This window comes from Toxotes jaculatrix, chromosome 9 (genome assembly GCF_017976425.1).
Source record: "Toxotes jaculatrix isolate fToxJac2 chromosome 9, fToxJac2.pri, whole genome shotgun sequence".
NCBI classification, from domain to species: domain Eukaryota; kingdom Metazoa; phylum Chordata; class Actinopteri; family Toxotidae; genus Toxotes; species Toxotes jaculatrix.
The window spans coordinates 5,475,570-5,488,421 of record NC_054402.1 but is presented as its reverse complement, the minus strand read 5'-3'; the positions used below and the strand labels follow the sequence as shown (position 1 = coordinate 5,488,421).

The 12,852-nt window shown below is 40.0% G+C and overlaps 2 protein-coding genes across 3 annotated transcripts; both read right to left on the bottom strand.

The window, feature by feature from the left end:
* Window positions 1-29: 29 nt before the first annotated feature.
* On the bottom strand, window positions 30-4,658 carry rab34a (RAB34, member RAS oncogene family a). 2 transcript variants are annotated; one of them, XM_041046893.1, is made up of 11 exons: window positions 4,391-4,658; window positions 3,609-3,723; window positions 3,437-3,528; window positions 3,276-3,344; window positions 2,931-3,032; window positions 2,786-2,850; window positions 2,565-2,616; window positions 2,391-2,472; window positions 1,853-1,943; window positions 1,013-1,120; window positions 30-932 (listed from the first exon to the last, which is right to left on the bottom strand). In XM_041046893.1, exons 2-11 carry the CDS (start codon window positions 3,681-3,683, stop codon window positions 865-867), a joined length of 804 nt encoding a protein of 267 aa, XP_040902827.1. In that variant the 5' UTR covers window positions 3,684-3,723; window positions 4,391-4,658; the 3' UTR covers window positions 30-864. The 2 variants fall into 2 exon arrangements, with proteins under 2 accessions (XP_040902827.1, XP_040902828.1); XM_041046894.1 differs by having other exon boundaries at window positions 3,276-3,341; window positions 4,391-4,655.
* A 2,462-nt stretch (window positions 4,659-7,120) lies between these two features.
* On the bottom strand, window positions 7,121-12,618 carry tlcd1 (TLC domain containing 1). The gene is made up of 4 exons (XM_041046423.1): window positions 11,935-12,618; window positions 10,808-10,890; window positions 8,639-8,721; window positions 7,121-7,659 (listed from the first exon to the last, which is right to left on the bottom strand). Exons 1-4 carry the CDS (start codon window positions 12,138-12,140, stop codon window positions 7,255-7,257), a joined length of 777 nt encoding a protein of 258 aa, XP_040902357.1. The 5' UTR covers window positions 12,141-12,618; the 3' UTR covers window positions 7,121-7,254.
* Window positions 12,619-12,852: the final 234 nt, after the last annotated feature.

The following is a 12,852-nucleotide window of genomic DNA, read 5'->3' as shown; positions in this document are numbered from 1 at the left end:
ACTTAATGAAGGAAAGGGGAAGACTGAGATGGTCAAGAAATGGTTTTATCTGTATAGACATGTTATATTTAACAAATAATTCAAAGCCTCTTTAACATTAGCTGTACTGTGATTTCACTAAATAGCTCTCCTCAAAATACATCTTTGTTAATTTCAAAATACTTTGATGATGACAAAATGATCTATTTTCCCTTTTTTTAATATCTTTATGACATGTAAACCACACAATGAGAAATTTTTAAAGAAAATAAAAGATCAAACATTAACATGTACCATTTCAGCATTTCTGAGAAAATGATTATCCACATTCAGTCACCGGTTTGATTGTAAACAAAAAGCAAAAAGTACCTATGAAGCGTTCCCTTTGAAAACTGCAATGCCTTACTGTTTGGAGAAAAGCTGGGAACCTCTAATCTACAATAGTATGAAAAGCCATTTGAAACGGAGAATTAAAGGTAAACCAGAGTATTACTGTGAGGAAAAATCTTGGTTGTAAAACAAACTACAGCAGATTTAACTGAAGCCCAAAGTAAATTAAGCATCCACACATAAACCATGTTAAAATCATCCAGTCATTCTTTGGCATTTCAGCAGAACCAGTCATTTTTGTGTCACTCTGTAACTCAAGACAAGTTAAACTGAGCAGCACCACAAGAATCCACATCCCATGTAGGAAAACTCAGCGTAGGCCAGGAAAAACTGAATTCAAACACGTCAGGAAGTGAAACTGTAGCGTCCCTCCTCCTCCTCCTTTAACCACAGAAATCCCTCCCGTGAACTGGAGAGCAGCCACAGTCTCTTTCCACCGTGAGAAATCCTCATTTTCAGTCCGTGCCCTTCTACTTTAAACTCCCGCTTCCGTCCTTACTGACAGCAGTTTGGCTGTTTCTTCTTCGATGTAGCGTACAGACTGTTTGAAGTGCTGTTGATCCCTGAAACAGATGCTGGGCGTTAAACTGTGTGACAAATGTCACTGCTTTCATGATTACAGAGAGATTGTTTGGATACTCACTGACGACATCTCCAATTTGCCTCGTTCCACTTTTCTCCAGCTCGGCAAGAACATTGGTCTCGAATGCCAGCGATGCAACTCGGAAGAAAAACTCTTTCACGTTTTCCCCTACAGCATGACAGAGATGGAAGATCAGTAATGGACTGTATGAACATTACTGGGGTGTGGAGGATGGCAGAGACTTATGTCTGACCTTTTAAAAAAGGAAGAACCTTCTCAAGGTTATTCCACTCAAGGTTAAACACCCTATTAAATCAGCAGGCGGCAGCTATGTGATCACTGAAGAGCTTGCACTGTAGTAGAACTGTAATATTTTAGTTCAGATTAAATAGGTTATATATGTTTTGTCCATCTATTGCCCAGCAGGCTACAGAATGTTTTATTGTTGGTGCAGGAAGTGGAAATAGGACTTTACATTACTTAAATCATTTTTCTTATTAATATAAATTTGAATTATTTTAGTTTCTATGGCTTTACATTTATATTGTCACATTGCTGCTGTTTCCACCCTGGGTGATTGATATATGGATTGCTTAATTGTTCATGCTGACATGCTGATTTTTGTGTCCTCTCTCTGTTAAGGTCTGTTCAGGTTGTCCGCGTTTTTGATGGGGTCTCATCATGCTCTGGTCTGGTCTCCAATCAGGTCTCTCTTTTTTGAAAAAATAATTCATGCACATCAGGTTTGGGTGGGTGTTTGGGTGAAAAAAAACACACAACCCTCCGCCTTTTCTGACCCCACTCCCCCAACTAATAATTTTCATACAGTCCCTAAGTCAATGGTGGCGTCAATGGCTGCTGGAAGTGATAGATTTACTATATTCAAATTGAAACACTCACCTGTGAGCGAGGAAACAGCCCAGTACTCTGCTCTGATCTCTTGTGCTAATTTGAGAGCATCTTGTTCGATCCGAGAATACTGAGCAGGAGACTGTCAGAGAAACCGGAGGCAACCAAGTTAGACAGGATTTAACAAAGTTAATCAAAAGAAATCTTTATACTAAGGTTGCTACTATTATTTTCATTATTGATCAATCTGACAATTATTTTCTTACTTAAAAAATAAATCACTTTTTTTTCCCCAGCTTCTCCAAAGTGAGGATTTCCTGTTATAAGTCTAAACAATTTAAATCACAGTTTCAACAAGCCCAACAATGAGCAAGTACAATTCTTACTTCCCACCACTGCTTAAATACAATTAGTAATGTCTGAGATGCTTTGGGGTCTACTGAAGGATGAGAAACCACATTCCTGAGGTTTGAGTCTGGACACAAACACTTTCTGCAGCTGGCAACAGTCCAAACTATTCACATTTGACTCCAGTAAAGACTCAGACGTGTTCACAGGCGTTGTCCATTTTAAACAGTAAAAGACGTACACTTAGGTCTTTCTTTGTGCCGACGAGGAACAGCTGGACAGCAGTGGGGTCATTCTCTTTCAAGGCGTCTTCGAGCCACTGCCTGTAGACAGAAAGAGACGAGTTTAAATCGTCCAGCTGGGACAAATAAAACTGTTAGAGTGCAAACAATCTGCTAATAATAAATAAGCTTACCTCACATGGCCCAAAGAGGCAACATCATTTACATCAAACACGATGATCACAACTGAAAGAAAAAGAAAACTTTGAAAAGGCTTTAACAGTTTTAACAGTGTTGTTTTAGCATGTTAGTGACACAAATTACAGTAACATATGCACGGCTTTATGTAGATGCAAAGAGGAAAGTCATTAGTGCATTTCTTATTTGTTTGCTGTCTGAAAAAACAATCTCTCACCCTGTGCTCCTCTGTAGTATGTAGAAGCAATGCACTTGAACCTCTCTTGGCCTGCAGTGTCCCACCTGTAACAGAACAACCCACTGGTGAGTCGTAGCATATTAATTCTGTTTTATGCATAAGTTTATGTTCATGTTATACTTACAGCTGTAGGCTGAAAGGAACACCCAACACCTCAAACCGCTCCATCTCAAAGTCAACACCAATCGTCGCTTTGTAGTTCTTATCAAAAGCATCTTTGCAAAATCTGAAACAAAGAAAAGCGAATGTCTTCAGAAAATCCAGATGATGAACAGGTAAAGCTGTTGTGGGTGAACATGCTGATGTTGCCTTTTTAATGGATATGTTAAAACCTGGACAAAGGAAACGGAAACCTTTTTTCTTGGGGGATGTAAATTCTTGTCTTAGCTCTTTCTTATTTAAGTCATTCATTTCCCAGAACTGCACTTCACCCTGCTTTCACTTAGTAAGTGACTGTGTTTGAGCTTACCTATTAATCAGACAGGTTTTCCCCACAGCCAGGTCACCCACGACAATGACCTTAGAGATTTTAAATCTGCTGAGAAGAATAAAAGAAGGAGCAACAAGTTAATAAGTGCCAGCAAAAAACACCACATCCAGTATCATCCGCCCTGTGGTTTGTGTACTCACCCCACGGTGCCGGTGCGCTGCTCCTGGCAGGCTGTCTTCACTTTATTGTTGAAATCGTCTTTCGTGTGGAGAGCAGCTTCTTTCTTGAAATACTGCAGGAGAGGAAGAAGAAGACTTTGTGAGTCTGTAGACTGTTTTACAGATGTGAGGCTTAAACAGAGAATGATTTTACCTGAGGGAGCTGAGCGATGATTCGGTCCCTTCGAACAGGAGGAAGGACACTCATGGCTGAAACTCGGACGGACATGAAGCCTCCAGGTAGATATTTAGCACAGGGACGTGGTGTGCTGGACGGAAAGAGAAGGACAGCAGCATTAACAATCTGCCATTTTAATTTGTTAAATCTGTTTATTCATAATATTAAGGCAGCGGTGAACATGAAGAGACAGAAAGAGGGGTGGGTGTGTGTGTAGGGGGGGGTCCAACAGGTCTAACATACTGATTAATCATTTAAGCTGTAGAGTACTGGTCAGTTCCTGGATGCCAGAGGAAATAATTACAGTGCCATGTACAGTGTGAGTGTGTGTGTCAGAAGCAGCCCATCTACAATGTTCTTATAGATGGGCACACACACATTTCCCCCACTGTCTGTTACAGTCTGGAGCAGAGACCCAAGTCAGACAATACGGTAATGAGAGAAAATGTTTGGAGCTACATGACTACATACAGAGCCAGACCAGACAACTGTAATCAGTGTTAAATCCACTTAGTGTGTGGATCTGTTTTAATCCTATTGTTCATCTGAGCTGAAGAAGAACAAGACTAATTTGGTAGATTTGCTTTGAGGCACCATAAAACTGAAACCAGGCCAGTGTTTCTACAAACTCGATGTGTATACATTCAAACTGCAGCTTAAGAGTTTTTTCATCTCGGTTAAAAACAAAATAGACTTATAGCCACATACATGTCCCGAATAAACTTTGTTTGAGCTGCAAAAATCTTTAGAGATGTTACCTCAGCGAGACAGGATGGTCCGCTCAAGTTTCCTCTTCTCTCTTCTGCTTTTTACGCCTGGTTTTCCTCCCACAGATGCCCCTTATTGAAAAGCAAACCCATTCAGGTTCACTGTTCAGTATTAAAGTGTTGACTTTGTGGCGAACAGAGCTGAAATCGATCCACGGAAGTTGAGGGGGGAAGCAGCGGACTGAGACCCGCTGCTGCTGCTGCTGACTCAGTTCCCTGGATTTTTTTTTCCTTTCCTCCCACATTTTCTCAGCTCGGTCCCCTGCTGGAGGAAATGAGGAATAATCGGAAATTAGGAAAGAAAAAAAAACTATCTATGTAAAGGACCTTTCATTGTTTCCTTTTCGTTTGTTATTTAATTTAATTAATCAGTTTTATTAATCCTATTTAATGCCTATTTGTATTTATTTAATTATTTATTCTCTTACCAACCATATTCATTATTTATTAGGCTATACTGCGTTCATGTTCATAACAAAGACTACTTAATACAGACCAAGTTATATAATATAGAGTAGTCTAGTCTGGTGTGTGCTGTTAAATGTACTTTTCTCTCTTAATTATTTTACTTTGCTCTATTTATCTGTACTTATTTCTGTTCTTGTGCTGTGAGGGGTCATGGATTTCTCTTCTAGGAATCAATGAAGGTTGATTTTTATCTTATATTATTCCTTTTTTCCTTTCCTTTTTGCCTCTTTACTTTGCCTTGTTTGTAAAGCAGTAGAGTAAAGGCTAGACTAGAGAGTAAGGCTTAGACAATTAGGTAATGTTGAGGAAAATATCTGTGAAATTGTCTGCAAAAATACTTTAACCCTCTTTCTTCTACATAACTCCGTGATGTTGTTTCTACAGCATCAATTAAATATATTGACAATAGGGGGCGCCATAACTCTGTTCTGACCATTCTGACTGATCTGCCCGTTTGATGTGTTTAATTATTATTAATCAATTAATCTCCCAGGAACATGTTTTTACGCAGAAAAGAAATGCGGATTTTGTCGTCTGCTTGAAAAAAAAATGGGGACCCATCCTTTGGTTTCCAAACAAAAAGGTTGGAAATTATTAAGTGGTTTCCAACCTTTTTTGTTTCTTCTGTCCCATCTGTTTATGAGTTGTTAGCAATTACTCCAAAGCAACATTTTCCCTTTAAACCTATGAGCTGTTTTTAATCTAATAAAAATTTTGTCCTCTGTCCTCTATCCTTAGGCGCCACTTTTCTGCAGAATGAGTATTTGAACATTTTGTTCATAATAGGTAAGTAGGATTTTGGATGCATACTTTTACTTGTAACAGAGTATTTTTTCATTGTTGTATTGGCACTTTTACTTAAGTAAATGATCTGACAAAACAGACGTTAATTTGAGTAACTATGGGAGTGTAAAACAATAAACATAAATACGTCAAACCTTCCCTTGCTGGTAGACTTCATCTTAGAAAAACACACATAAATACCCCTGTGATTTTAAATACTTTTTTAATTCATGGTATCACTCAACAATCCAAAATACAGGGCTCCTAAAAAAACAGTTGTCACTTTAATACAAGATACATGATACATTATTGTGGTCATGGTCAAATGAATTTAGTGTTAGTTTATCTCACAAACTTTCAGCTTTTACAAAAGCACATACAGATATTCTGTTCTTGGCCTATACTTTCTTATTTGTACATCATCTTTATCTCTGCTTTGTCCTTATGTTTGAAAAGGCACTGTGGTAAAGGCACTGTAGCACAGGTCAGACACATCTAAACTCCATCCCTGTCTGATTTTCTTGGTGTTGGCTGAAATAGAAAATGAAATGTACTGATCATTAGGTTTTTAAATGACACTGTCAGCACTTGTGATTTATGGCATGATTAAGAAATTAGCATTTAAAGTCCACTAATGGTCGACGGTGTGTACATGTATTATCCATTGAAATATATCAAAAGGGAATGCACACTTGAGGACATATTTACAAAATGCTGTATAGCCATTTTGAGGGCAGGCAGAGGAAGAGGAGACACATCTTCACCTGAATTTCGTCATTCAATATCTTAAAAAAGGGATCTACTCTGTCAAAAGTACTATTATTTTGCAAACAAGCAAATAAGATATACACTGTGACCCCACATCAAGTTTCAACATCAACTAGTCATGATGCAGTAATAAGTACTGATTGTGCTGCTGCCTGCTCATTATGAAGGGTTTCTCATGGTGCCCACTTCCTGATGAGCAAATTTATCAAACTGTTAACAGACAGGAAGATCCAGCTTCAGCTTCACTTGTGTCAAACACCAACAGATTTCATATGAGAACTACAAAAGGACCATAAATTGTCCTGCAGTGTTGTGAGTTATCAGTTCAGTTGGTCCTTTAGAACATTATGTACCATTTCAGTCACAGCCCAGAATCTCCTCAGCCATAAATGGCTTCATCGAGACAAAAAGGGAGGACGTACTCATATATACACATATTACTAAAATGTGAGTCTGCTGCTGCCAAAATTCAAAGTCCAGTGTCAGAAAATCCCACGTGGCTGGTCATTCAAACATACAGGGAAAGAAAACGGGTCGAGATTTAAATATTCCCTACATAAAAACACTGTTATCCATGCAAATGTTAAAGATATATGGTAACATATATCTAAGGCTTGTCAGCTGAGACTGTTAGCAAATGTTAAATGCAATTTCACATTTCAAATTTATGTGTTATTTGTCATTGGGGCGGGGGGAGGGGGATTCTTTGGCAGTGAGACACAACAAGGGAACCTGTCGTCACGAGGAATGCTGTCAGTTACGGCTTGAAAAAAGACAAAATGTGTAAACTCCCACCCTAAATAAAAACACAATAGAGTCCTGTAAACCTTCTCCAGTCAATCACTGAGAAACTTTTTGGAGTTGTTGTTATGCATCCCGTTCTGTCCCACATAGCTCTTACTACGGGGGAAGAAGTCAGCGCGGAGCAGACGGTAGAAATAAATCAGGATCATAATATTCATCACCATCATGGTGACGAGGAAGTATCCACCGTGGTCCAGCCAGGAATAATTGTGGACGATGTACCAGGTGAGGTAGAACTGGGTGCTCAGACGAAACGTGATGTAGGTGAAGAGGTTAGCGAGTTTGTTGATGTGGTACATGGAGGAGGACTGGTAGCCGGCCAGTTTCAGCATCAGCCTAAGGTGCAGTGTGACACTGTTGACCTCCACAAAGAGAGCGATTACAGCGCCGGCTACATACAGCTGGGTGTAGAGGGCGTACAGGAAACACCAGATCACCTGAGGAGGAGACGGACATGTTTATACAGCTAACAACTAAACTGCTACACAGTTTAACTTCATTCATCCCTTTTGTGTATCATATTATTTAAACGTCAGTTCACTGAGAGTAGAAAAAAACATATTAATATATTTACATAGTTACCTCTATTGAACAATTGAACACTTACTATGAGTGACTACTTTGGAGGAATTGTTGTAATATTATTTGAGAATGTGTGTGGAGAGTTGTGGAACTGTATCTCAGTCTGTGTGTCTATGCATCTGTCAGTTTTAACTCACAGATGTTAACCTTGAGTTCTAGTGAAGAAGCCAAAATTTCCAAAGATTATGTTTGGCTGACTTTGATTTGAGATGAGTATAAAAAGCAGTTTTGGTTTTAAAAATTTCAGTGGAAGAACATGGTTTTTCACCTTTAAAGATACTTAAAGAGGAAATTAAAGGAAACTAGTTGTTTCAGGGATAAACCCCTTAATAAAAATTCATTCTCAATGACACAAATCAGATAACACAAGTCTGCCAGTTAATCTCATGAGTCACAATGACTCCTGGCTCAGTGGCACCATGTGCTGCATTCAGCTCAACTCAGGCAGCACAAACAGGCTATGTTATTTCCTTGTAATTACGCTCTCCCTCTGGATTTGTTTGTGCACTTGATACTTTATTAATAATTAAACACTGCACACTAAGAATCAACAACATATACAACAAATCTTTAAGCCTTAACGTACAACACAGGGCAGTTAGCAGGTTGAGAGTTGGGCAATATTTCTTATAACATGACGGTTTTTACTTTCTTTTCTTCTCTCTCAGTCTGTCATACACACGCCAAACAGGTTATGTGTTCACCATGATAGCAACAGCCTTTTGTCACATTACTGAACATTGTGATTCCGATATCCTTTTGTCTGAACCAGAAATGCAACCTTGACGCAGTTAAAGAAAAAAAAACAACTTGGCCACAGGCATGCCGTCTTACCAGTGCATGATGGAGTAAGAATTCCCATGATCCTCTTGCATGTCCAGTCAGGATAATATCACCTGCATCTTGCACAAAGTATCCTAAGAGGAAAGAAAATAAGACTCTGTCTCTGCCACTGGAATTAGTCCTGTAGGGTTTGTTAGTGCTGATACTCAAGCTAGTGTCAAGTAACTGCTGCTAAAATGTACAGATTCACTGGTGAAAAAGCTTTCTATAGACATTCAGTGTGTGGGGTACAGGCTTTACACTGGTTTCGACCAGCTAGTGAACATGTAAACAATTAGGAAAATGACACTCTCCTTATTAAAAAAAAAAAAGGCCCATGTGAAAATCCAGTGAATGCCTGTGAATTCAAGCTCATGTGCTTTTGGAGAGGTGGAAAGAAAGTGGATGAGATTAAAAGTAAAATACATTTTGTATTTAACTCTCCATTTTATCATGATTTTTGGCTTAAGCCTTTCCTCAAAGTGTTGCCCAGACAGCTGCTCTGTCTGACATGACGAATACAGAACATTCACACAGCAAGGTGTTTAATCTACTGCATCTCAGTTTTTTTTAAGCATTATGTATTTAATCTGCTTAAGTTTTATAGCTTCAATAATTTATATTATAACCAGTTACACATTTTGGTCATTTTTCAAGCAAAAATGCAATTTACTCTCTGGTTCCAGCTTCTCAGATGGAGGATTTGATGCATTTCTTTGTCACATTTGATAGAAAATAGAATATATTTGAACTTGCTTAGTTTATATGTGATATATGTTTTGATGAATGAGGATATGGCAGCATGTGTTTGCTTACTGTCCTTTTGTTTTCTCTTTGTGAGCCCATGTAACCTGGGCATCTTTGCTTGTAGGAAACTCTAAAAGTATGAATTAATTCATTCATATGTGAACATTTTTTCTTACTATATTTTAACACCATGTGATTTTTCTCATATTATTTTTATTGTTTTGCATGTAAGAGCACCTTTTACGTTCAGTCTGAATGCATCCGTTAAAACTACAGAGTAAATGGAAAAGTAAAGATGACAGAGGAGCTTTTGTTGTGTCTGCGATGTTGTTTCTACGGCGGAAACAGCTGAGGAATTGATTAGTCAAGCCGCAAAGATTTTTTGAATCAGTTACAATTCCAATCATTTGCTCTCATCTTCTCCAATGTGAAGATTTTCTGTCTTTTTCTGTTTCAAGTGAAAATGTGTGGGATTTAGACTTAGATTTGGTAGGACAAAACAAGAAAGTAACCGATCAAATAAGTAACAGATGAATCAGTAATTATAATAATTGCTTGCAGCCCTAATTGTTTCATCTCATTGCAGCAAAAATGTTGTTGACCAACCAGGTAAAGTCATTGTAAATGTAATATTTTTTGTGGTGAATTTAGAAGGCAGTAACTGATGCTATACAACATGAGTGCATACAAGAGTCATCAGTTCTTTTGTTTACTTATTCCACAACACTACCAGTAACTACTTACAACGTGTACCTAAAGACCAACTTTTTACAAGGATATGATGAAAATATCTGTGACAGCAGAGTTAAATGTTTGTCTTCATCAATATTTTTCAGAAAATGTCAACCAAAGAATTTACTTAAATAGCCTTGGCTATTAAATTGTGTAGGCCTCATTCAGCTGGAGGTATTCAAGAGTCGATCTGTGCCTCGGTATGACTGGCACGCTGCTGCTAGAGAGACACACAACCAGCCCCTATGTTAAAGAACATGACCTCCAGCGTCTGGCATGGTGGGCCTCAGTGGAACTGATAGCTGTTTGCAGTTGTTAGGGCAGATCTCCACAGGGTTGTGTCTCCATGGTAACACAAAGATGCAGCCCCAACCAAATAGAGTACAGCTCAACCAGACCACTAGGGGCCCTAGGGAATTATCTTAGGTGTCCGTGGTGATTGAGAGGAAACGCCCATTCGTCTGTTCTGAGAATCAGGTGAGAAGGGAAGATCTTTTTGTTGTTTCTCTGGAAAGGTGGCAGTCTAATGCCCCCAGGATAGGAGGAGGAAGAGGTTCAGCTCAATTCAATTTGGCAACATTTGCTGTTTTCAGCCTTTCAGATATTTATTTGATCATTTACTACATTTAGATAAAAAAAACTCTGCAGTTGTTTTATTTTACCCTTGAGTGTTCTTTTCTTATCCACAATGCATTTACTGACCTGTTGAAACGCAGACAAGCAGGTAGGACAGAGAGGTGTGGTAAGAGTGGATGTTGCTCAGCGTCTCTGGCCAAACCACCACACTGGAGAGGGATACATGTTATGGATAGATGGGTCTGTATTCGCCTCACTGAGACATACATGGGCTCACTCCTGGAGAGAAAAGCCTGACTAAGCAGAGACATTAATATCAGGTATGATTGTTTTTTTAACCCCCTGAACAATAGATATCCTGCCTTTTAGTAGTTTTAATGTTTTATTATTCCATTTTAATACTTTCTATTGTCTAGTTCATACCCGAGCCTGTATACTTAATATGATATAGTTGTTTCTACTAGTCTGTTTTAAAATGACTCACTGTTTTTGCATTATTCTTTGTCACTTCTAATTACTGTCTGGCAAAAGGGGCACACCTCAAAAGGCATAGGTTTCTCTGTGTCCCCTCCTTTTATAAACACACCAAGACAGAATCAGTGTTAATAAATGACCTATACCTTATGTGACATGTAAAGCAATGCACGTTTTCTTGGTACAACTTTGAGTACACAAAAATCTCCTTTTGAATGTGAAAACGTCTCCTCCACAGAAGCTCTCATTGGTATTTCATACTGTCAGATAATAAATGTGTGAGAGCGCAGACAGCCCAATAAACTGCCCTTAGTCCCACTTCTTAATGTTAAAAGATGAGTCACAAGCATGGCTCCCACCCCAAAACATAGTTTCTCACAATGCTTTCACAATAATCGTTCAGCCAGCAGGTTTTTCCAGTTGATATATCTGCAGGGTGTTGTTTGAGTTACCCAGAAGGTTGGCTTAATGTGAGGTTGAAAAAATGTATTTCCTTTGAGCTGCACACAAATTCAACAGTGCAAACAAACAGCAATACCAGCTCTGTGTGGTTCATACTGTACAGTGGCATTTCCCTCCCCACTCAAAAAATGCCATTGTCTCCCCCGTCCCTCACCCTGCCTGAACATGCCCTTCTTCCCCTGACTGCCACAGACTGTTACTGCTGCACACACACCCCTACACATAACACATCATGTGGACTGTGAATAGACAATGGTGCCCCAGTGTGGATGGATGGAAGGATGGAGGGATGGATGGATGGATGGATGGAGACTTACCAGGTCAGGGCCCATGCCCCAGTCAGCAGGGAGTGCACCAGAGAGACGGAAAGGTTCCTCCACTTCCAGGAGCGGAGGTCATCTTGCTTCACCACCTTGGGCATGGGCAGCCTTTGCAGAAGCCGGTGGGCCACCCTGAAAAGCAGAGAGCACACCAGGACTGACGGTCCTGGGTGACTCTTTAGCACAGGAAGCAGGGCCTCCATCCTCTCCTCCCCAGTCCCGCTCTCCCTCTGTCTTTGGGCGCTTGCTTTAATCCTACACAGCTACCTCCCTTCGTCCTTTCCCTCTGTTGGATCTTTCACGCGCCTGTCACCGTCTCCTCGGCGCGGTGATGGACGAATATGCTCGGTATGAAATGGGAGTGTTCTCCAGGGCAGGGGTCTGCAGAAAGAGAAGAGGCAGCTCCAGCTGCAAGAGATGATCCTCTGTTGTTGTTTTTTTTTTATTTTTAATTTATTTTATTTTTTGTCTGGGCTCCTTTCCGCAAAGCTGGTGTCCGACTGATGCTGCAGCCCCTTTCTTTTTTTTCCTCACGTCTTCAGCCTGAATAAGAGGGGGGCTTGGAGGGGATTCCCGTGACAGCTCATTCCAGTGCGACGGTGTTTGTCTTCACGCTGCGCCTTGTAACGTTGTGTGCCTCCGCGCCGCTCAGCCCGCCTGTCTGAGCAGAATGAAGGGAAGAGTGGTGGAGAGGGAGCGGGGTGGGTGGTGCTGTTGCTGCTCCCTTTAACAAAAAAACAAAAAAAACAAGGAGGGGCAGAGACTGAGATCATGTTACGCAAGGAACAGAATCACATAGCACGGCTGCTGAAACGTGATTTTGTGGGTAAGCATGTCGAAAAGGGCCTGTAAAGAGGACTAAACACCCTCTTGAATTTTATTGCTACCAGCGCCATTCGCTCATACGCGCATGTA

Excerpts from the sequence above, each read along its gene's own strand:
- rab34a (XM_041046893.1), bottom strand. The coding sequence starts at position 3,683 with ATGTCCGTCCGAGTTTCAGCCATGAGTGTCCTTCCTCCTGTTCGAAGG. Across the intron at positions 3,529-3,608 it reads TCATCGCTCAGCTCCCTCAG|TATTTCAAGAAAGAAGCTGC; the intron begins GTAAAATCATTC and ends CCTCTCCTGCAG. Across the intron at positions 2,473-2,564 it reads GCCTCTTTGGGCCATGTGAG|GCAGTGGCTCGAAGACGCCT; the intron begins GTAAGCTTATTT and ends TTCTGTCTACAG.
- tlcd1 (XM_041046423.1), bottom strand. The coding sequence starts at position 12,140 with ATGGAGGCCCTGCTTCCTGTGCTAAAGAGTCACCCAGGACCGTCAGTC. Across the intron at positions 10,891-11,934 it reads GGGGCATGGGCCCTGACCTG|TGTGGTGGTTTGGCCAGAGA; the intron begins GTAAGTCTCCAT and ends ATCCCTCTCCAG. Across the intron at positions 8,722-10,807 it reads GCTTGTCTGCGTTTCAACAG|GATACTTTGTGCAAGATGCA; the intron begins GTCAGTAAATGC and ends CTTTCCTCTTAG.